Source organism: Apteryx rowi, unplaced genomic scaffold (assembly GCF_003343035.1).
Source record: "Apteryx rowi isolate R43461 unplaced genomic scaffold, aptRow1 scaffold_18, whole genome shotgun sequence".
Lineage (NCBI taxonomy): Eukaryota > Metazoa > Chordata > Aves > Apterygiformes > Apterygidae > Apteryx > Apteryx rowi.
The window spans coordinates 2,303,829-2,328,912 of NW_020448085.1; the positions used below are offsets into that span (position 1 = coordinate 2,303,829).

Genomic DNA, 25,084 nt, shown 5'->3' on the forward strand with positions numbered 1-25,084 from the left:
TGGAGTATCAATTTATACATCCCTTTAATTTTGACTTAAATAGAATTTGACTCTAACTAAAGAGTATTTGTTCTTATGTCTGTTCTGTTAAGATACAAAGTAGATATTAAATTCTTCTGTGGTTTTGGTGTGCTTGCTCCAAGGAAAAGCTGCAGAAAATTGGCCAGCCCAGGGTCTGGTTGCAGTGGCTTTACCCTGTCGTGGAAAAGATGTCAGTTACTTATTAAGCTGGAATCTAGAATATGAATTAGCACTGACTGAAACAGTGCAGGAGGTAATACTTAGTATACGACCGTGCAAGAGCGATGTGCTGGTGAATAACAGAGGTGTTGGAAAATTGGAAGTTTAAATGAAGAGGGAAGTTAAGAACTGGCGAAGGGTGAGCATACATGGGAAATAGGTCAATGTGATTAACAGTAGTTTCTGAAAACCACGATTTCCAAAAAAAAATCAAGAGGCTGCCCAATTAGAATGCTTGAAAAAAGCTAAAGCTCTTCTTGAATTTTGCAAATTTTCCTCATTTGGGTAGGATCAGAGTTGCACTCCCAAATGTAAGTAGTTCTCTAGCTGCAGGCTAGACTCGCTTGGGGTTAGACTGCCCCTAGAGCTTGATCTTCGTTTTGAGGCAGTGCTGTAGGTTCAGCTCTATGACACCATCTGGGTCTTGAGATATTTAGCCTTTATGGAATTGGGGTCTTGAGAGAGAAAGAAGCATAGAATGAGCACTGATGCTAGAAACAGGAAGGGAAGAAACTTCTTGTGTGAGAGCAGCATGGTATTGGGAAGAGGCAAAATCCATCAGGACTGCTGAACTGCTTTTTGAAATTTTAATTGAAAAATTGATTTGTGCAATTTGAGCTGTTGATAATGCTCCACTGATGGAGTTACTTTCTCCTAACTGAATCTTGGTATCAGTTATATTGCCTGAATGCTCTGTGTTGTTTTTCTTTCTTTTTCTCTCTCTCCAGTGATCTAGAAAAAAATAATATCACAAGAATCACGAAGACGGACTTTGCAGGACTGAAGAATCTCCGTGTCTTGTGAGTATAAAATAAAACTTGACTTTCTTTAAAAGACTGTTTTAGGCTACTACTACTAAGAATTTCTAATTCTAGAGATCAGATGCTACTGATTTGCATATTATCCAGTTTACTAGTATCTTTTTTAAACCGGGAAGCAGTACAGCATGAAACAGTAAACTTTAGTTCTGTATTAAACAAATGTAGTTTCAGAGCTGTTTAATTGTTTGTGTTTCTTGTTTGGCTTTTAATAAATACTGTGTTAAAAGATTTGGTCTGCTTTAGAATCACTTAGGCTTTAATCAATTATATTGAAACAGTAGCAAATAGGTCCTTCAGATTTGGGCCACCTTAAGGTACAGTCCCATTAACAGCACTTTGCAGAAGTTTAAACATAATTTGATTTAAGAATATTTGAAAGCTGTAGGACTTTTATGAAAAGAAAACTGTGGATTATTTTTTAATCTAATATGAACTACTTAACAAACTATAGGCGATGCTGTCTCTTGATCTAGAAGTTGCAGTCAGGAGCTCAGCCGTACTTCTGAATTCCCCCTTTGATGCTCAGGGACCAACGTAACTCTTCCAAATTTTATTCTAATATCAGATCAATAAAGCAAACTTGTCATTTTTTTATTTCATACTTTAGCGTCTATGAATCTCAAGTGGAACCATCAAATTAGTGATGAAAGTTAAGACCACTTAATAGGTATCTATTATAATTATACATAGAAATTTTTGAGGGAAAACAATTTTGGGTTAAAAGAACAAGAAATAGATTTGATTTTTGAAATTAGCTTGATATTACTACTATTTTAACTGGATGACTGCAGCATATTTTCTTTCAATTTTGAATGAGATGGGAGATTCATAACCGGAATTATTTAAATAGATATGTTATTAAGGTATCTTTGGGATTCACTGAGAAATACCTCAGCATTTAATTTGAGCTTCAATCCATTTGAGTATCAAGCAATTAGATTTTATATTTGTTTCTGGTAGTAGGAAGAAAAGAACAAAATGAAGAAGTTGTTTCCATCCTTCCAGGAAAAGTCGGAGGCACTTTCTGTTTAATGGGAATTAATTTTCCCCCTGAAATTTCTCAAACAGGTTTCCTAAATTACATCTAATAATTTAGTTCCTTTTCAAATCAAGAAACAAACATACATGTTGATATTTCGGCCAAAAATACTGTGGGGGTCTGGTATTTGCTCTCTGGAAATAAAATTCATTGCATTAATTTTAGATATAACTCAACTATATAGATATAAATGTGTATGTATACATGAGAAAGAACAGCTAGATAAGACAAACAAAATAGTTTCTGATGTAATGAATTATTTGAGGATAAGCTTTAAGGCTGTCTGTATTTCTTGATCTCTCAACTAAGGTTACTGTTGATTTCAGCCTTCACTGGGCTTGTGCTTGGGCACTGCATGTTGCTGTAGCAATGCAAGTTTACAAGTATTGCTGAGTATCTCATCAGGGAGATTGTGTGTGTGTCTCTGTGTCACTATATATATTTAAAAGCACTGGCTAAGTTTTTTTTATTGAAAATTATCCTGAAATATGAAAGTATTTTCTTTTTTACAGTAGGCAATTAAAGGGTTCAAAAAAAATTTTGTTTTTAAGATTTCATATCTATTTGCTGTTTATCAAATGCCATTTACATAGTGGTAACCACATTGTGTATGCCGTCTAGCTCACTAGAATTATTTTTTGCTAAACCGTGCGCTTTACGCCAGTCACTAAATCTTGGAATTAAAACCTAATCTTCAGTTGGTGCCAGCACTGATAGAGGCAGGTTGGTTTTACCACTCTATTGACCTCCTTTTCTGAAACGAGTAGCTACATCCAAAGTTAAGAAACAGCCTCTGCAGCTCCCCCCTTGTTTCTTATGATTGCCTTCTGCAGTTCATGTTGTCTTTTCAGTACCTTTTTAAGTAAGTCTTAAAAACTGCAACTGTTGAAAGGAATGTTACGTTAATTTAGTGATGATTCAATTAATGAATGACCTGGATACTGTCAATGAAAGAAGTCTTTTTTGCTACTACCTTAACACTTTTGGAACAAGTTGTCATGTACTAGGGAAACGGTTCAAATCCACTGAAAGACTTTCTTTCCTGTGTTGTTTCTCTCATCTCTAGCTGTGGTGTCATTTAGATTTCCTTGGCTCCTACCCAACTGTCAATACCATTTTGGAAGTCTTTATTAAAATACTGTTTACAGATATTATGCTATCATTCATGTCAGTAGTTGTTTTGGTTTCACTGTGTTTTCTACTGTTGACTGTAGTATCAGACATTGCCAGATGCCACTGCAGTCATTTATACTAAATAGCCTTAACAAGAAGCAAAATCTGCAACTACCATCTTACTTAATTTGATTTTTTTTCCTGTGTTCCTTGCAGATTTACATGATGTGTTTGTTCAGCCTTCATTATGAATAGCATATGGTATTTGCCACATAGAAGTCAAAGGGACTAAAACCAGAATACAGCTGCTAGAAAATACATAATTTATATTGGTTTTGTCTTCTAATATATGAAGAATAAGGAACTTTGCTGTAATGTTAAAATATATTTGTGTGGCTACTACATAAATGATTATTAGGCAGAACAGAATTTCATGTTTGTCTACATGAAAACTAGATCATAAGAGCATAACAACTTCATTTCAGATTATCTTTATTTGGATGTGCATAACTCCAATTTAAATCAGTAGATATTATTGCCTGCAGGACATCAAGGCAATATTAGTGTTTAAAATGAGCAAAATAACAAACGCTTGAAAGCATTATTACAGAGAAGAAAAACTGTTTCAATGCACTGTCTTGGTCAGCAGAATTGGTGAGAAAAGCACCAGCATACATTTTCCTACAGGATTTTTTCCTCTTATTCATCTCGCACTGCTCAACAGTGAAGCAAAGCGCAGTGCTTAAAGGTGCAGAACGCTCCATCTCCAACTGAAGCACGCACTAGAGAGCAAATCAAGTTTGGCTGGAATAAGGTGGCGTGTGCTTGGACTCGGGCTTTTACCACTCTACAATGTAAAATTTTGTCTAAGCTATTTAGTCACTGATGATGAAATCAGTTGGTAATTGACTTAATCAGCTTACTATCAGGATGAGAGGAGCAAAAATGCAGTGATAGATGCTTCTCTTAAGTGGATATATGAAAGGAAAAAGGCTAAAGGGGAAAAGTTCGAATTAGGCAAGTCATTGATAAAATGTAAGCTTTCAGCTGTGAGCAGAATAGACCATTGGAAGAATTTAAAGATTGGCAGATTTTATTTTTTTATCTCTGGTTAAAGATCAGGTACATCTGTAAAACACTATTTCAATTACAGTTTGAATCTGAAGCAAAGATCTGAACTCAAAGCTGCGGATTAGTTGGTGTGGAATGATGTTCTGTCTATACTGATAGTGAAGGTCAAACAACTATCTAAATGATAAATTTTGCAATCTTACCTAGAAATGCAGCACAGCTTCTAGAATATGTGGTTAATCTATTAGGTTTGATAGTTACTTGCCTTTCCACAATTCCTGCTGCTTCTGCATGATGTTTGTTTTCTGTACAAGGAATTTAATATCATGGCTGGTAGAGCTCCACTTAAAAATTAAGGAGAACAATGTCAATAGTGCTGATACAGCACACATCATAGAAAGAAAAATGACACGTAGGTCCAGCTTTAAGGTCAACTGTGAACACTAGCATAGAACTAACCTGGAAGTTTTAAGAGCCCATTTTAGGCTTTAGCTAGTTGCTGAGAAAGCTCTGCCATTCAAACTCTGAAGGATACTTGGGTTCTAGGTTGGTTGGTTGACTGTCTTGAATCAAGTGCTGCCTGAATCAAGAAGAGCTTGTCCTACTATCCTGAAGGCCCCTTCTGTGCGAGCTTGTGGCAATGGGTTCTGCAGGAACCTGCGGGTGCAGGCAGAGATGGCTACCAGAAAAAAGCAGGCCGAGGAGAGGGATAAGTGTGTGCTGAGGCAGCATGTCAAAGTCTTCCTAGAGCTGATAAGCTCTGCAGACCAGCAGTCCTGTTGAACCTGCAGGAACGTATGGACTGAGGACACCAAGAGTTTGCAGGCTCTGCACAAGGCCGCAGGCATGCGCTAGCGGCAGCTAAAGGCTGTGCAGCTCAGACCACAGCCAAGATTATGGTGGCTGCTTTGTGCAAAGGCTAGAGGATTGTATACGTTTCTGACAAAAGGGACTGTGAGGGCTTTCCAAAGCCCTTTTTTTTTTTTTTTTTTTTTCAGAGTTTTGATATCAAAAAGGTAGAGATTATAATGGGAGTAACTGAATCTCAGAACCTCTGAAAATTAGATCTGTCGGAGATATCTCAAATTTCCTTCATTGTCATGTATTTCCCTTTTCCATGTTCTGGTCATAAGTGGTATGTACTAGCTTTTGGGTGTCTAGAAGTCCTTCAGGTTTTTCTTCTTTTTTTCTTAGCTTTCTCTTACAGTCTCTTCGTCATTCTGGCTCTTCTACATTACCAACACCCTATTTTTCTGCCCTCCTCCGTGTGTGCGTGTGTGTGCGTGTGAGATGGGGGTGTAGTGAGCAGCACACAGGAAGCCTGTCCCCGAGTTCCTGGGAAGGTAGCCTCACTGTCGTCTTAGGCAGTAGGAGGAGGAGACCAGATGAATGAGTCCTCCAGAAACTGGCAGAAGAGTATGAAAGCCTCAGGTCTCGAACTGACAGCCTGCATGCAGACCCTTCCCTTGCACGTCTTTCTTTTATCCCTATCCCTTTATCTTTTTATTCCTTCTTTAAGCAGCTTTTCTTCTCCTCTTCCTTTTAGGAGCACGCTTCTGCAGTTCACGTGTCTCGCTCTTGCTCTCTCTTCTCCCCCCCCACCTTATATAGCCTGAGTTAGTTGTGGATACTCTTGTCTGTCTTGACAACTTCCACGGAGTTATTGAATGACTCTCCTGAGACTGCTCGTAGGGTTGGGTGCGGAAAGGTGCTGCTGTTAGGAGTGGATAAGTGCTTGTTCACTTGTTGTCTTGGCTGAGCCCAGACTTACTGCGTGTGAAGTTCTTCCTTTCTGTTACTTAGGTGAAGCCACATAAAATATTCAGAGGGCCTAGAGATTTAGCCCGCGCAGTTATCGGAGTGCTTCTGGCTATGTGCTTGAAGGTAGCACAGAGAGACAAAACGGTTGGCTTTAATGGAGCTCCTGGTGTCTGCTCCTTGGCTTCCACTGTGTGTATGTAGAGCGTTTCTGCCGTGAGAGCGAGGAGTCGTTTCCTGCGCCGGGTAGATCGGAGCAGGCTCCCTTGTCTGTAACTTGATCCTTGCCTCGGCTTCCGAGGGTGAGGAAAAGCAGGGTCAGGCCCTGTGGAAACCCGGGGGTTTTCCTGGAGGTTTTCACACTCTCTCCTACAGCAGGACTGCATACAGTGGTCACGCGTAGTTGGCACAGCTGCATTTCTGGGGAGATTGAACAACTTTGGATTATTGGTAAGAGGTTTACTCTGGGGCAAGCCCAAAATCTTTGCAGAACACAAAGCTGGACAAAAAATAGATTGCATCTTGGTTTCCTGCTACTGCCTGTTGGGGTCGGCCATCCCTCCGTAATTAAATTACGTAAAATAGGAGTGCTCACAGTGTAACCTCTAAACCAGCGCTGGGCTAAGTGTAATGGCTATGGTTACGAACCTATGGGAACAAAAATGTTTACCAAATCTTGGCAGTCAGGAGGCAGTTGGTATCAAGAAAGAAATTCTAGAAGAGCTCAGTTTCCTGTTGGTGACCACGAAAAACAGTGCTGTTCTGTCCAGATTTCTTTTATAAATCTCTAATTATAACTGTTCCTGGTGTTTCTATGAAAAGCACTGTATAGCATATGTGAAGAGAAGTGGGAAAAATTTTATTCCGTTGTGTTAAAATTAACTCGTATTTCTGGAATTGCAGACACTTGGAAGAAAATCAGATTAGTGTGATAGAACGTGGAGCATTTCAGGATCTAAAGCAACTTGAGCGGCTGTAAGTATCTCTATTTATATTCCTATAAAAAAAAATCTAGAGTTTTTCTGCCTTGGTTTCAATGATTATTCATCATATTCCATAAATATAATAAGAGCTTCCTTTAATAAAAAAGATAGAACTGGGTACCTGCCATAAATTAAACTGTTTTTAAGCACAGTTGACTTAGTATATACTAATGTTGATAGTTCGTACTTGAAATAAAATGTACAATTCTTTGCCAAGAAAATACAAATGCTGTTAAGATTCTGGTGTGGCTGACATTATCAGAAGGATGTTATCTGGGTGACTTTTATGACTGGGAAACAGGTGAAGAGGCTTTGTTTATTTAAAAAAAAAAAAAAAAAAAGTCTGATCAATGCTAATAAAAGTTGTGGTTGTATCCTCTGTTTGAGAACCAAAGTATTTTTCAAGTGGCCTTTGGATTTTATCTTCTAGTTAGCTCCATTTGATTTACACTTGCATAATGGCACTGCTATCAGTGGATTCCAGGGTATGGTCCTAGACTTGGTGCAGAAAACAAATCTGCAGGTTTCTCCTGCTTTTACTAGCAATTAAAAAAAAAAAAAAGTTGACTATTAAGGATGTCTCTTGATACAAAACCTGACTTGCAAAACTACTGGCCCTGTAGCAGTAGGACAAATGAACTTTAGTATCAAAAGTATGCAAGTAATGCCAAATCCAGTGGTTGCTTTTAGTTGGGTGCATTGTTTAGCAGCCATCAAGTGGGAAGAACAGCGCTCGTTGTTGTGAATCTTGGTTGATTTTGTCTGCTTATGATGGGAGTAAAACAGAACTTTTGTTATGCTAAAATTTGGGCATTAACCTTTCTTATAGGTAGGCGACTAGAAAGAAATTCCATGCTGGTTTGGAATGTGCGTTTGTTAAAAGTAAAAATTGTTTTTATAACAAATTATTATCACTGATCTGCAAGGCTTTTGTTCCTAGATTTGATATTTTCTAATATCAAAGGTGCCTCAGGAGTTAAGTTCTCACTAGTGATTGCTCAAGAAAAATCTGGAGTATTGAGTGTAACTTGGACTAAAACTGTTTCAGATGATCTCAAGATTTGATTTGCATTTAACTAGCCCATTGGTCTCTTTAATGAGTTTACTCAGATTTTCTGTCTTGGATTATAAAACTCCCTTTACAGCAATTGAGGGGGCTGAGTTTTAAATACTGATTATAATTTTTTTTTTTTCCTCTACCTGATACCTGTATTTTGTTAGAGATCCCTTTCAGGTCAAGACTTCTGTTTGTTTTACGTTTCTGGGCAGTAAAAAATAATAACCAGCTTAATTTCTGAGCGATTTAGCCTAGCCTGGTGCTTTAGAAAACAGTTGGCTCAGGTTATAGCTTATCTTTGAGGAATAGTACCCTAAATACCATTTCTTAATTTTAAGCTCATTATACACGGGGATTTTTTTTTCCTCATATCTCCATCTTAAGTAAAGATAGATTCAGTTAAGCTAAGAAATGAGTTTTGAAAAAAAATTCCAGAAAGGCTAGCTGTTAGTAACCAGCAATGATAAATACTCAGTGTTTYCTTAATGTGTTGTTTTTCTGTAGGGACTTCTCTGTTAGGGAACAAAGCTAATGTATCTTGTGAACCCAGAAGTTAGGAAATACGATACTGTTAATAGTATCTGCTCAAGTATGTGATGTTTGAAAGTCTCCCTTTTTTTTCCCCTGTGTGAACTCTTAACTTGGCCTGTTAAACATACAGCATCTCTGCTTCTCTTTTAGGACTGCCTGTCATTAAAATATTTCCTAAATGAATGTAGTATGAAAGGGAGGCCTGGAAACTCACAACTTCTTGGTATTTTAGCTTAAATCATTTTTAGGATGTAACTATAAATCTGATTTTTTGCTATGAGTCAGTAGGCTTTGGAGAATGAACCGTGAAAGTTTGGCATAAGTTATAAAGGCTAAATTGCAACATTTTAGGTAATATTGAAGCTATTTTATTAAGTATTGTCAAACATTGCAAAATGTTAATGAAGAAAGTATGATGGTTGAATTAAAAGATGGCTGGCTTTTTTCCATTTAATTTCTTTCAAATAACAAATAAAAATTTGCTTATATTGCTCAGACTTTGGAATAATGTTGGCTTTTGATCTATTAAAGTGGATGCAAAAGTCATCGTTAACTTTTTTTTTAACAAAGCAGCTGCATTGGGTCAAACTTTTAAAAACAGGAGCAGTTTTCATTACTGGCAAAATACCATATATCAAGGTCTTTTATTCAAATAACAGTGGAAATTTTATATACACACACACACACACACACACACACACACACATATATGAACCCACATACATACACACACATATATGTATATATATTTTTTCTCACTGTGGAAACGATTCAAAGGGCATGGACCGTAATGTTATTTTAGCTTAATATAGTTTTGCTTGTCTGGATATCAAAGCAAAGCCATCATTGTTAACTAAGTAAATGAGCAGAATTTTTTGTGTGAAATGCATTGTCTTTGGTATCTTCCTCTGTAACAGTCTAAGTAGATTTTAAATAAAATGTCTATATAGTTGCTAACTATTGGAGCCAAAAACACTGTAATGATGGCTCTCCAGTTACTTGGATATTTCTGTTTACAACATTGAAAACCTCTGAAGTTTATCTTTTTGGTTTTGTTTTGGTGGGAAGCTAATGCTTACAATACCAATGGAGCCTCTAAAGGCGTTATTTAAATATGGGGCAGGATACTGTCCARGTTGTATATTAGCTTGAGGAAGTGTGGAAATATCAGTTGAAGGAACCACTTAATGCACGGTACGATAAAAGGGATTGGCAATAGAAAGCTTAGAAGTGAAATAAAGCGGAAGGTAGAAGCCACTTCTTACTTCGGCGTATTTTTACTCAGCTTTCCGAATAAACAGGATTTTAACCATTGCATTTAAGCAAAATTCAGAGGGTTTTTTTGCCTAAGCTGTTGAGCCCCAAGACTCAAAATTGTTGAGTATCAGTAACTCTTGCGCCATCACGTTTAAAGGGAATATCCAGTGGCGATCAGTCCAATGGAAAAATGGAAATATTTCTAGTGCTTTTATTCCAAGAAGTTTCTGTAACTTTACTCCAAAACGTAAAGATGTGCTGTGAGGTAGCTGACCATAAAAAGCCAAGCGATTAATATACAACATTAAGAGATTTGACCAGTGCATGCAGCCTGCCGCCACCCGTTCCCACTGCTGCGGAGCCGGCAGCCAGCCCCCGAGCCGCGGCGCGGTGTTGCCCCGAAGCTGGGAGAGCCGACCGACGTGCCAGCGCCGCTCGCCCGGCTCCGGCGCCGCAGCTGCCTTCGTGTCTCCTGCTCGGCTCCGTAGCTGCTTCTCTCGCTCTCGGCTTTCCTTTGGCTCCGGAGCGCCGCTTGCCAAAGCCTGTGCCTAACTGCTGTCCCTGAAAGGCTTTGCAGGGCAACGTATGCGTGTGTGCAGTAAGTGTTTAAGAAGCTATGGTATATATTTTGCTAAAACTTGAAAGTGCCAGCTGTAAATTTTGATAGCGTGCCCTCCTTGCCAGCAGCAGTGTAACAGTTGTAGAGCAACACCTGTGCCTGGTGGCGGAGGGAATGTTTCAAAAGTGGTGCAATTGCTTATTTCTAGTCCCCTGCTCCAGTTAATTCCTGATGTTTAACGGTAGAAGTCCTCACTTTGATCCTCCTTTCTGGTCTTGTTTTCTGTGGTTTGAGGTAGTGTGCACATGCCCATACACACACAGTCCTATACTGACCCAGAAAAATGCATTTTGCATTTTGGCATTTCAGCTGTATGGTTTGCTGTTAACACTACATATGATTTTAAGATAAAATGATAATGAAATTTCATATGCAAAGAGAAACAAGAAAGAGGCATACTGATGTGCCTAGCGGATGAATTGAAATTTCTTCCGGAGCCAGATGTCACACACTTATGTGAAAAATGAGGCAGGATATAAGACACCAAGTGATCCTGACTTTTCCACGGCCGACTGCCAGAAACTGTCACGTAGCTGTATTATCTTCAAAAGGCTGGACTTTGGCTGATGGCTTGTTCTTTCTACTCAAATTAGGCTCTTCAGCTAGCATAAAAGAACTGAACATCTGAAAACACTAAAAATGTGTTTTGTTTTTTAAGGGGGGAGGGGAGGAATTGTATAAGCATGGCCAAATCAAATCTTTTCGGAGTTGGGAAAAATAATTAGCTCTTGAGGAAAAAACAGCTAAAAGCCAAATTTTAACTCTGGCATGTATGTGTATGTTTTTGGTTTTGTGTGTGCTAAGACAGAGTTCAAAATGGAAATTGTATTTGACCTTTAACTGCAGAGCTGCTACTGTATATTAAATCTTTGTAAGCTGGTTCCTAAATGCTTAAGGCATTAAAGTATATTTATTTGGCATAATGTACTGTAAAATTGCTATTAGTGACCAAAGGTGCTAAGAAGAAGAGTGAATTGTTTTGAGATGCTTCACAATCTGGATTTCATAAATTGAGATTGAACAGGCTTTAAATAAATCATGTAAAACAAAAAGCATCTTCCATAATTAACATGCTGAGTGGAAAGATTGCTAAGTGCTTCAGAGTAGTGGGCAAAATAATAAATGCATTGGACAGCTCTTTGCTGCTGTAAACAAAAGCTTATTGCAAATCTTTGGCAGCATAGGCAGATCTATGGTGTTTATACAAGGTTTGCAGCGTGTGCAGTTTAGATATTTTTCTGGAACTGCATATACTACACTTCATTTATGAAGCCATATGGATTTGTAAATAAGACACTTTCAATGTGACCTTTCAGGAAGGACCTTTATTGCTTTGTTTCCATTTCCCTATAAAATTATGGATAATATACCTAATTTGGAATCAGTGATCCTAACATGCTTGATCTGGAAATGCCGGAGAACAAAGGAACGCTAGAATGGATTTAAAGCTGTGCTCTAATATTTAATCAATCTTATTATTTGCATGCTTCCCTGCTCCTTCTCAAGCTACCACACATAAGTTGGTGTAGTACTGGTACCAGCTCTGCTACCAAGCTCCCCAGGAGCATGTAGTGCCTTAGGAGTGAGAAAGAGTACCCTTCTGCCTGTACCCTGGTGCCAAGACAGCTCTTTGCCCTGGCCTTACACCCAAAGGAGGGGGTGCCTGGTAAGTTGGAGTCAGCTGAGGCAACTTGAAGCTATCATGTCATTGCATTTGGGAGAGGGGGGTGGAAAAAAAAGAGAAAAAAATTCAGGTTGTGACATCTTCAGGTGTTCTTCTCTTCTCCAGATTTAAAGGAAAACTAGAATGTARGTTTTGTGGTGCCTTCATCTGTGAGCTAGGGGTATGCTCCTTGTCTGTGCTGACTGATGACCGCAAGTTCAAGTAATGATTGATAGATGTTTGTTAATCTTTTGGCCCCTATTTTATAAAGACTGAGGCTGACGTTTAAAAAAAAAAAAAGGGGGGGGGTGGCGAAATCCTGTAATGGTATAATGGGCATCTGAAAAAGCAGTCTCTTGAACCTTATGTTTTCAAGAACAGTCTTTCAAATGAGTGTCTGTACGACCGTTTACATTGGGATTAGTCCAACGTGATTAGCTAGAATGTTTTTGTCTACAGTATCTGAAGGGGCCTCCTTGGACTCATTCCTGGGTGACTCTGGCCTGGTCATGGAGTATGGAGCACACCTGCTCCCTCCTCTGAGTGCTCACCCGCTTGACTGCATAGTGCTTCTATTTCTGTGTTTGCTTTAGACATGCTGTAGCTTTTTCTTTTTACTGAGTTGCAGTACCTTCTTCTTCTTTTTTTTTTTTTTTTTTTTGAGTCCCTGGTTTTCCTGCTTACTGCTCAGTTTTGGGGTTTGGCCCAAGGTTTTCCTTTCAGACTATCTCTCTGAAAGATATACTGAAAAATTAATAATTTATATGGAGCAACTACCTGGTTTAACTTGCATGGGTACTGCCTTACTACTTTCTTCAAGAATTATGTTGGTTTTAGGTGCAAATCTTCCACTTCGGGTAGTTATAAAGTATTGCCTTTACTGCTTAAGAGAGGACCGTATTATTATAAGTACTTCATCTGCTAATTTTCTGACCTTGATAATAGAGTGGCAGCAGTGTCCTCAAATACCTGCTTTCGAAGTTCATGGGTTCCTTTGTCAATCTGTCATAAAAAAACCACTGTGCCACAATTTGATCCTGCCTGTGACTCAGAACCAGAAGGCTAGAGGAATCCTAAATCTTCCCAACATCATGGGCACTCTGGGAGGCAGGCCTTTGCTCTTTCTGCAGACGATGGGAAATCATACTCCCTGCCTCTACCTTTTCTCTTCATCTCCGAGGAGTGCTGTCCCAGAGTGACGTCACGAGAGGTTGTTTGCACACTGGTTCCTCCTGTTTGGCAAAGGGCAAGCAAAAGCCTGTGGTTTCTAACGTTCATCTGAAGAAAAAGGTAGATTCTCTATATGTTCCTATGTTGAAGCTGTGTTAAGTCCATCATAGTGATGTGTTGCTTCTTTCTGTGGCATCATGCAGTTCTGTAGGTATCTGCACAAGAGTTGCCTTCCTGGGTTTCCTTTCTGGGGTTGGGTGACTACAGGTTTTTCTGGTCTCCTTCATTACCTCTTCTTTCACTTTATTCCACCATGTTTATTGCACCATGCAGACTTGTGCAGTGCTACTCTGCATGCTACATGCCATCTTTTCATATATTGTCATAAAAGAGAGCAATTTGCCATTCTCCACACGGCCAGTATCTCACCACAGAGTTATTCTGCTGTCTTGTGTGTGTAGCTAAATCATAGCCAGTTTTTGCCAATGAATTTCCTTTCTTCTAAAAGGAGTATGTTGTCCCTGTGTGCTCATGGGCTGGATAACACCTTAACTTTAAACCTGGGATGCTTATCACTCATTCTTGGGGCTTGTGGTCGCTTCTTTAAATATMATCTTTAAATATAATTCTTTAAATATAATCTTGGAACTCTCTCTGACATCTTTCCTGTTACTGGTGGATCCATTTTGTCAGTGCTCCTAGCCCCAGGTATTACTTCCAGTGAGGCAGAACTTTTGGAACTGGCTTGACTCATTTGGCTGGCCAAACTGAGAGCAAGACCTTAGCCTTTTCCCTTCCTTTTTAAAGCGCAAGCCATATGGGTATGAGTCCGCTCGTTCATTGTGAGTTATCTGTAAATAACTCTTGCGATAAAGATTGCCTCTGTTAGCAGAGTGGCTGAGACTGAGGCCTTTATCACTCTCACCCTTACACAGCCTTCCGAAAGCCTGTTTGATTCCTGTGCAGTTTTCATCCAAGTGACCACTCTGAGGAATTGTGGAAGGACCTTATGAGACTGAGTGACTGGACAATAAAATAGTAGATGCAATTCGAAGTAGATAAATATAAAATAACGCACCAGGGAAAAAACATTTGAAAATGTTGAAGCATGTTGGTCACAGGTGGTCATTGAAAGGTGGGGTATGTTAATGAAAGAGATATCCATTGAGGACCACTAGATATGTAAAGTCCTCATCCGTTCAGAAGTCTAGCTGAAAAAGGGTGGAAGCTGGTGAAGCTGGTAGGAGGATTATCATATGTGCTTGCTGTTTATTTATGCTTCTCTAGGCATCTGCATATTGCCACAGTTGGAAATGGGATCCGGAGGACTTTGTCAAGCTGTTCCAATACTGGGTGTTTTCTGATTTTCATCTGTTGCAAGAGGTTAAGCTGCTTATCGTCTTTTTCAAATCTCATGCTGCTTCTTACTTGAAGTAGCTGCCTATATCTGTGGTGTTAGGATTGAGCTGCCCTTTTATCGGAGAGAGGCTGAGACATTTCAGAGGGTCCCACTGCTTTTCATGTCCAGAGCAGAGGGATTTAAGTCTTCCAGCCACCCCACCCCACTAAGAACCTCCTGTTGGGTATTCGACCAGAAAGGATTGCGGTCAGGTCACCGGGAAGCAATCCCTGTTTCCTGTAAGAATTGTTTAACAAAAACTCAGGCATAATCAGTAACTTCCCTGAGAAACATGCTAACAGGATAAAATGACAGATACGAATTTTCTCTATGAGACATGATGAAAACTGCTATACAACATGCAAATGGTGAATTACTTAGCTGTGTGGTTCTTGCCTCCACTTGCACTCAGAATCACACAGGACAAAAAACAACAGCAAGAACTTAGCAGTAGATATTGGTGGCTTGAGTGTGGTTAGTGTGCTTCAGTAAATCGATGTGGGGGAGATGTGCATGCTATATCTTACGGAGTCACTTCTCAGCTCAAGCAGATGGCACACCTTTATCAACTCCTGGGAGGAAAGAGAAACTCATTAATTTTATATTGCTTTTGATTTAGCTTTATGTGCTACTCTTGGCTTAAACAGCCAAAATAAATGTTCCCAAGATATGGCTCACATACTTCACTTATCTGTCAATACTGCACACCAGCTACTCTAGAAGATTTCATTGCAGTGTATTTTTCTTACACTCCTTAAGCGCCAGTAATTTAGAGAAATGTTAGTCATTTTCTGTAAATGACATAACCAGATATGGTCAGGAAAGATCATTTTATTTATTTATTTATTTGAATTCTCTCTTTGCTGTTCCCACAATTCAAGTATACAGTCAGTATAAAATTATGGTGAGGGCAGGGGAATTTGAAACTTTTAGTCCAAAAAGTTGTTCTTGTTGGAAAGGAATGTTGTAAGATCTCCAGTACATACATTTCCATATAGAGTCAAGCTTCTTGAAACAGTTAAGGGCTGAAGAAAATACTCCAGTGAGGCCTGTTTCATATAGATACTCAGTTTATGTAGTGAATAATACCATGTATTCTATCGCTTAAGTTTTAACAGTTTTTAAGAGAACTGTTACATTATTTTGACTACAGTAGGCTAGTCCTGTCCAGTAATGATAAATTGTCTTTCATATATATGTATATTCAAACACTACTCTCCCTTTTTGAGTTTTGTTAATTTAATATTTAGTGTAACTTTTAATTTTAGCTTTTCCTTGAGAATCTCTTAATTGTTACTACAATGTTTGGCTGCACGTGATGTTGACTGCTGTGGTTCTAGTCCATTAAAGCTTTCTAACAACTAACAGCCCCTCTAGATGCCAGCACAACCCCTTGCAACTTGAAAAAACCATCTGGTCCCAAGTGCAAGACAGGACAATGCATGTTCCAAAAAAAAAAAAAAAAAAAAAAAAAAGTATTGTGTGGCAACAACTAAGCCACAAATTTGGCCAGTAGTTAAATACATAATTCATGAAAATTCCTTGATTTTCTTCAAAGGGTGTAGCATAGGGATGAGATAGCACTAAATCTTTGGAACTAAAGGATTCAAACTACTTTTCAGAAAGGCAAAATATAAAATGTTTTGGGGGCAAGCTACCAAAATCCTAAGAATCTATTAGGTACAAGGTTAGAACTTGATATTATGTAACATAATACTTGATTATTATATAACATAATAGTACAAGCCAGTGAGCACACCGCATAAGGACTTCGTAATGACCATCTGTCGGTATCCCAAGATGGGTTAGTATTCATCTCGTCATGTCGATAGGGGCTTACAGGCTCATTTTCTTTCCCCTGAGATATGGTGGTTCAAATGTAAGTACAGAATATGGATGTCTAGTGTAGGAAAACTGGTGGAGAAAAAAAAACCCTAGTAAGCAGAAAACAACTTTTAAAAGCCAAACCTGCTAATTCTGAGAGGTACCCCAGGCTGTGTTTTGCTTATGCAAAAAGACAGTGTCCTGCTCAGTGTCTTAATAAAGCTAGCTGCATTTCTATCTTGAAATATTTAAGTAATATAAGCAACCTCAAGGAAAGATCAGAAAAAATTCAGAAACATCACTGAGAAATTATAAAGAGTAAGAAAGGTTTTAACATGAAAAAGTGTGTGTGTGTGTGTATATATATATATATATTTTTTTTAGAGCTATACTTTGTCATTCTATTGGCATTGAATACTCAAACAACCACAATATTTCTTAGCCATGTAATGTACTCTGATCTCAGTGGTAAGAGGCATCTGGCATTTGGATCTTAATACTTTACTTAAATGATTTTTTTTTTATTCTAGGCATATAAATTATTTTAGCTTTTATTGAAATAAGTAATCTTTAAAGTATTGAAATACATGCAACTGTCTTGATACAAAGAAGAATGGTTGTTTGACACGCATACAGGTTATATGCTCCATTTATATTTCTCCTGGCCATTTGAGACAGAAGTAAAAATTAATTTGTCCTTTTCTACTACCCTTTTAAAAATATGGCAAACTGTCAGTTTGCCACAAAATCCTGTGACCGCTGTGCTTGATGTTTCAGGGCTGAAAAAGTAAGTGCAGATTAATTTAGGAAAGAAGTCTGCTGTCAACTTGGTAAACTTGTTCCAGATCTATCAGCATAGGTCTAGTAATGCTTACTTCCTTGGACATCAAAAATGACATCTTTCTTGGAGTTGTAGCTCACATCAATGGTACAAACATACTTAAAAGATGGAAATTTCATCATACGCTTTGTACTATTGATAAGTACCATGTATGAGCTAAATCTTGTGCAAAGTATCTTGAAATAAAATGGAAAGAATAAGTAAAAAAAAAAAAAAGAAAAGAAAAAAATGGCTTGATTGACTGATAGTTTGTGAGGGTCTTCTGCATACCTGCTGCTTAACACACGAGTGTGTGGACCTTTCCTGAAGAATTTGTTTATGCTAGAGCATTTTTATTTAGCAGAGAATCCCTTAAGCCTGGTGATAAGCTAGTTCAAAGACGAATCCTCGTGCTGTCCCTTGTGCCCTCGCCCTATGCCTTGTGAAATAGTGTTTCAGTAAGTCAAGTAAACAAGAACTATATTTGTTTGACTGTTTATTTTTACGGGACTGTTGTTGAATTAAACTTTGAAATGACACAGTAGCTTTCAATTTCTTACCCTTTGGTGGCTATTCAGTGAATAGAGTAGATTTTACTGAAAAGAGATAACCACTTATAAATGTTTTTTCAAAGATGTGAAAGTTGCCCATCAGTGGTTTTATTTTCTAGTTAGGTGTATGTGTTTGGGAAAAGAATCATGCCCAATAACTGTGTTTATGTACTGTGGACTCCTAGAGAGCCCTAACATCCTAAAAATTCATGATTTATTATGTCTGAAGCAGATAATTATGTAGTTACATATTGCTCAGCCACCACTGGACAGTCAAGTGTGTAGCAATATTATTATTGCTAATGCAAGAGTGAACCTTTTCCTYCTCTTGTAAACATGAAAAAAAAAATTGGCACCTCTTCTCTGAAGGAAACCATTAGCAGCTCTGTCAACAGGTCTGCACAGGAGGAATCCAAACACAGGAAAAGTGCAAGAGAGGCAAAGGGCAGCTAGCAAGAAAGCAGGATGCATGCTTCAGTGAATTGGTTTTGGTTTGCATTAGTACATCTGACCAGGGCTGCATAACAAAAAGGTTTGTTTTAACAATATCATAATAAACCAGCCTGGCTTCATCAAAAACATTTTCATAGTAGGTCACTGACCCGTAAGAACTCATGGAAAAACAAATTTGGGTCTCGTTTAAGTAGCCAAAGAGGTTCTGTAGCCACAGAATTCTTAAGCTTCTGAAAGTGCTGGTTAGAAAGTGAATGGAATAATGACACTTCCAATGCAGTGTGGCCATAATTCAGTAGGAATTGTTGATTAGTATTTAACATAACATGAGAGGTTTTGAACATTGTTCTTTCTGTGGCTTGCTTGTTTGATTTTAGCAGTTTTTTATACTTGATAAAGATTCATGGGGGTATTTGCTTAAGCAAAACATTTAAGGATTCAGTAGTTGTTTCTCCACGAATTGCAGGAAATACTTAAAGGTCTGCGTTACTGTTGGGTAAGAAGTCCTACATTACTGGACTGGATTAATTTGGATGAATTTAGTTTAGCTTTATCATAAGGGTTTTGCCTCTTTGAGCTTTCTGACTTTAGAATGATTATACTGATTGCCATCTTAAAAATTCCATAAATGCTGTTGTTTGAATTTCATGCTGTAGAGCACAGAAATCCTCAAATAATCCCGTTCTCTATGAGTGAGACATTAATGATGAAGTCAAAGTACTGAAAAATCTTTTAGTTCTTTCATGGGAAAATAAGAATATGTAGTTCTTGAAGCGTATCTCTTATGGTTCACAGAATCACAGAATGGTTGAGGTTGGAAGGGACCTCTGGAGATCATCTAGTCCAACCCCCCTGCTCAAGCAGGGTCACCTAGAGCATGTTGCTCAGGATTGTGTCCAGATGGCTTTTGAATATCTCCAAGGAAGGAGACTCCACAACCTCTCTGGGCAACCTGTTCCAGTGCTCTGTCACCCTCACAGTAAAGATGTTTTTCCTGGGTCAGATCAGTACAGTCTTAATCTTATTTTTCCTCTGGCACATCTCCATTTCATTCATGTCCTTTGAACTGGAGCTCACCTGAAACTGCAGCCTTCCATATGGAATAGAACAAAATAATTTGTATTGGCTTATAGTTAATTTTTGTGTTAGTATTATGTTCTCAGTTGCTTAGAGATGATCTTTTCTCTAGATCTTTCTCTTTGTCTCAAGGTGCTATAGTATGAGGATCACAAGAAGAAGGGAGGATACTAGGGTTCATATAAATGTTCTGGATATTACCTATTTACCTAAATTACCTGTTAACTAAATTTTCCTGATACTTAAATTACTTATTTACTTATTATCTTTTTATTTTTAGGTCTTCGATCATTTGGTGGGGGGGATAGATGTGACGAAGCATACTAGGGGAATATATGAGATAAAGAGGAACTGCTAGGTACAGTGAACTTCGGAAAAACTGACCCATACTTTTGATAATTTGCTGCTTCCTTCCAGGGAAGTGAATTGGAGGGAATTATCAAAAATTGTGTTTTCTCAATTTTTAGATGATAACATCTTTAATGACAACAGTTTTTTGTTGCTGATTATCTCTTGTGGCTTGCTCATGAGAAAATGTCTGTTGAGTAAATTGTGATAGGTAATTCCAATAGCTTTGTGATTAAATCGGTCGCAAGAGCTGCTTTTTCATTTTCAAATTTTAAGTCACGTGTGCAGTGTGCTCTTTATTCCGCTTAATTATTTCCACATCTTCATTCAGTTGGCTTTGGAAGATGTATTGTTTGTTAAGCATCCAATTTGATTTCAGGCTGGAGCTGCTGCTGCTTGTCTTCCTATTTCAATAGCTGTTTGGCACGTAGCCTCAGGGAGGAAGGAGTAAAATGTTGCCCCAGCAGCGCTCTTTACTGTATATGGAGAGGCCTGGTGAGCTGGGCCGGTATCGCATTATTAAAACGGATCAAATAGGAACAGTGTTCTATTTCTTCTGGAAAAAGTTGCAATAATCTACATGCAAGATTTCTTGCTAATTATTCATAGCTATTTCTAAGCTCAGGTTTGTATTAATCAGACTAACCATTTCCAAAGACTCATCAGGAGCAACATGGCTTGGAGAACTGCAAACTAAAATTTACTGTTTGTTTTCTTCATAGAGTTTCCGCCTTGACTGGGAGAGATTGCTCTCTGATGTAAGACAAGTTTGACCATGCCTATTGTACTCTTACCACCTTTATGGATATCTTTGAGCTATCAAAAGTGATGGACACTTAGGAATATTAAAATACATTCCTTAGTAAGTGGAGTAGGTCCAATTATTTTCACATAGGCTGTGAAAGAATAATCAGAAGGTAACTGCATTTTTCATTCTGTATACTAGAGGTTGGAAGATACGAAGATTTGAAGTTCTTGTGAGAATTCCTAATTTTTTTTTTTTTTAGATTTGAGATAAGATAACGTGGCCATTTGACCTAATAAAAGCATGGCAGAAATTGAGAAATGGACGGCTTCTGCAGAGAGTGTGTCTCTAAGTTTGAGGGTTTGTTGATCAAGCTTTTTTGGATAATTAGCACAGATKTGAACAGTTGTTAATAGATGCTGTAAATTGGTGTATATTAATGATTAGGAAAGGCAGATGCAAACTACCATTCTGAATGAATGTAACTGGTGTTACAAATATCTGCTACTGAGTTAAGAGATTGTCTGTGAAATTTTGCCTGCTGCTTCTGGGTTTACAGGATTTCTTTGATGTTGACACTGTTATTTATTAGTGTTCTCTTATAAATAAGATTCTCCATTCCCGTTTTCAATTCAGATTGGTATCAACACTTCCATCCCTTTTTGTATGATGTAAAGATTTGACCTCAAAGTCGTTAATGCATATGACATGAATAGTATTAGACCTCTTTTGATGTTTCATGTTGGCTTTGGGAAAATGTTGAAATTTAAACTTGGTCCTCATAATTTTTTGCCTGTGTTACTAGTTTGTTCCCAGCTAAAGGAAACCTGTGTGTAATGTTTAGAGACTAGCTTTATCCTTCATCTTAATAACAGATTTTCCATATTAAAAGATCCTGAAAAATTAGGAGGGATTCTTATGGAACGCTTATACTGAAAACTGAGAAGTATTACAGAGCTTCCAGTTTATATGCTGCTGCTTTGTAGAAAGGGAAATGTAGTCTGCCTCTGACAGAGCGTAGAGAATATCTTTTAGTCTAATGAAAAGTAACTAATAAAGATTGTAACTTCTGACAGCTTTGAAAGTGTGAACTGAGACCACCCAGTCTGCTATGTATGTAATGAGGGATCTCAAAGTTGTAATTGATGCAAACAGTTTTCCTTCAAAAAACAATTCCTCAGCGACATGCAGTGGTATCTTTTTCAGTTTTTGCAAAAGCTTCTGTACAAACACGTCATGTAAATAGAGAAGTTCATTTATTCCACACCATAATCCTGTATTATGGTCACACTGGGCTTCCTTGTAGCAACCTTACTGCAATGCCATTATATATCATCTGGTTTTATTTCCTATTGTAGTAATGTAAAGAGCTGCTGACAGAATGTAATGGACAAAGTTGACTTTTTTTTTTTCTTCTTCCTGTGAGTGCTGTATTTTGACTATTTTCCCTTACAAAAGAATGCGATGCAGAGTAAAGGAAGAAGCTACATTATCAAGAAATCTGTTATGATCAATAATAATAGGATTTTCTGATGAAAACATTGAATGAAACTATGACCATGCTTCTGCTTTACTGTTTCCTAAGCCAATACTGTTTAAAAGAGAAAACTTAGTAATTCCTTAGGGTTCAATAACTCCTGTCTTTTTGTCTGAGTATCCTGTAATGCATTATTTCATTTTTACTGCTTCTTGGTTACACCCAAGCTTGTGATGTAACCGCTTTTCTCTTAAAGTAACTCTTAGAAACTGCTTAAACTACATCATGTTCCCTGAGGCTGTTCTCCAAGGACAATGTCATAGAGCTCTTAATAACAAAGGAGAAAAAGCTGGCTTGTTTATTGCCAAAAAAGAGACCCAGATGTTTTTAGTGTGAAATAAAATAAATGACCAAATTGGGGAGTGAACCCAAAGTTACTTGGATAATTTCCAGGTGTTAATGGCTGGAGTACTAGGTTTGCTTCCTTAAAATTATTCTTGTTTTAAAAATTTAAAAGCGCTGTAATTTTGATTTTCTGCTGGAGCACAATGGTTTGCACAATAGGTAGGAATACAAATATTGATACTAAATCAGCTTTGAAAGATGTTGAACTTGTGTAGAAGGGAACAGAACACTACAAATTTTATGGCAAACATGCAGTTCTTGGATTTAGTTGTAAAGCTGTGGACAGTCAGTAGAAAAGCAGACATGCAATTCAGAGGCCAGTGGACATCTCGTATGTTCCTGGGGTAAAGCTAGGTCATTCCTATAGCCAAACAGGCAGTAATTAAACCGACAGTTGTGAGATCTTCTAACTGCTAGAAGCCAGATCCTTCCCCCCCCTCCCCCAAACAGAGTGAATTCAGTGATGGTAAGGACTTCTGCTCTTGCCTGCCTTAAATATTTGCAATTTGCATGAAGCATATTTTAGTGATGTGATGTTTAAAATCTTCACACCAAGTCAGTAGCTTTAATGAGGAATGAAGTTGCCTTGGAAAATGGCACAGTTTCCCAAGTTTCAATAACACTTGCCTCTCTTTTATATTAGGCTTTTATATTGCTTATATACATCAGGGGAGGGAGGTGAATGCCTCTTGGGGGCAATGGAGAGAGCATAGAGGAAACTTCTGATGTAGTTAGTAGCTGTCTCCTCACTGTACCTTCACAGAAAAAGGCTCTGGGTTTTCTGCTATTTGCTTTTTCTCAGAGAAAAACTCAAAATACCAGATAAAATTGTATTTGGTATTGTCTTTTGATGTTGTTGCTCAGTCAGATCCACGATAAGCATATGTATTTGTACACCTTGTGAGTGAATGAGGGAAGTCACCATTAAAAAAAATCCATTAAACCCACTTGTGCTATGTTGCAGTTTATATAGAAATATCCTCAGAGAGAAGGAACAAGTGATGCATAAGCACAAAAAATTAAGAAGGATTGTGATGGCATTAAATCTGATATTTCTAGGTTACAATGATAAAATCAGAATAGCTGAAAAGGAATCTCTAGAGGTCATGTAGACCCACTTTTTTGCACGAAGAAGGATCAATTACAGCAGGTTGCTTAAAACTTTTGTCTGGTTCAAGGATGGAAGCTCCATAAAAACCACTCTGGGCAACATGTTCCAGTGTTCAGCCATCCTAACAGGAAAAAAGGTCTGTCTTATATTTAAGTGGAATTTTCTGTATTTCAGTTTGTGCCCATTGCCTCTTGTCACTGGGCACCAAGAAGAGTCTTGTTCTGTCTTCTTTAATCTTCCCTATACATGGCCCTTCACTGGAAGTGCTCCAGTATGTCCATGTTTGTCTTGTACTCAGCTCAAAACTGGACACCACACTCCAGTTGTGGTCTCATCAGTGCTGAGTAGAGGGGAAAGATCGCCTCAACCTGCTGGTGATGGTCTAGCTAATGCAGCCCAGGACACTTGCCACAAGGGCATATTGCTGGCTCATGGCCAACTTGCTGCCCACCAGGTCCATTTTTGCAAAGCTGCTTTCCAGCTGGTAAGCCCCCAGCCTGTTTTTGGTGCATGGGTTTATTCTTCCCCAGGTGGAAGACTTTGCTTTTGCTTTTCCCTTTGTTGAACTTCATAAGATTGCTGTCAGCACATTTTTCCAGCCTCTTGAGGTCCATCTGAACGGCAGCACAGCTATCTGATGTAGCAACCGCTCCTCCCAGTTTTTTATCAACTGCAAGCTTGCTGAGACTGCACTCAGCCCCATCATCCAGGTCATTAAAGATGATGATAAACAGTGTTGGACCCGGTATTGATTCCTGGGGTACACCAGTAGTGACTGGCCTCCAGATGGACCTTATGCTGCTGATCGCAATTCTTTCAGCCTGGCAGCTCAGCCAGTTTTCTGTCCACTTCACTCTCCACTTATCTAGCCCATAGTTCATTGCTTTATATATGAGAATGTTGTGGGAGACAGTGTGAAAAGCCTTGCTAATGTCAAGATAAACAACATCCCTTTGTCCACCAGGCCTGTCATTTCTTTGTAAAAGTCTGTCAGGTTGCTCAGGCATAATTTCACCTTGGTAAATACATGCTGACTAATTCTAATGGCCTTCTTGTCCTTCATGTGCTTGGAGATGGTTTCCAAGAGGATTTGCTCCATTGCCTTCCCAGGGATCTAGGTGAGGCTGACCAGCCTGTAGTTCCTGGGATCCACCCTTCTTGAAGATAGGAGTGACATAATTTATAATTCATTCCCTGCAAATTAAAAAAAACAATATGAAGAATACTCCCTCTCCAGTGCCTGTACATGTCATCTATGAAGATGACACAGTTTCAATATAGATGGAGACTACTGCTTGAAAGTTCCATGTATTTTTCTTCTTTATGGTACACACAACACAAGGAAACAACTCTTATGTATCATTGTAGGTTGTATCATTTTATGTAATTGTTGACAAAACATATTTGTTCAAGTGAATATTCATAGCATACTGAAAGGCATGTTTTATCATTAGAAAGGAAGCATGTGAATAATAGTAGTCATTTTACATACCTGGCCCATTGTACTTCCAAATGTGTCTTGTTCCTTTCCATCCCTACCGCATGCCTCTGA

General features: G+C 38.3%; 1 protein-coding gene across 1 annotated transcript in view; it reads left to right on the forward strand.

Annotated features, from left to right (window-relative positions):
* The window catches only part of SLIT3 (slit guidance ligand 3), a 515,694-nt gene that overhangs the window by 26,377 nt on the left and 464,233 nt on the right, over window positions 1–25,084 (forward strand). Inside the window, exons 2-3 of the mRNA XM_026061340.1 lie at window positions 969–1,040; window positions 6,946–7,017. Of these exons, the coding sequence (XP_025917125.1) occupies window positions 969–1,040; window positions 6,946–7,017 (144 nt within the window). The remainder of the gene's footprint in view (window positions 1–968; window positions 1,041–6,945; window positions 7,018–25,084) is intronic.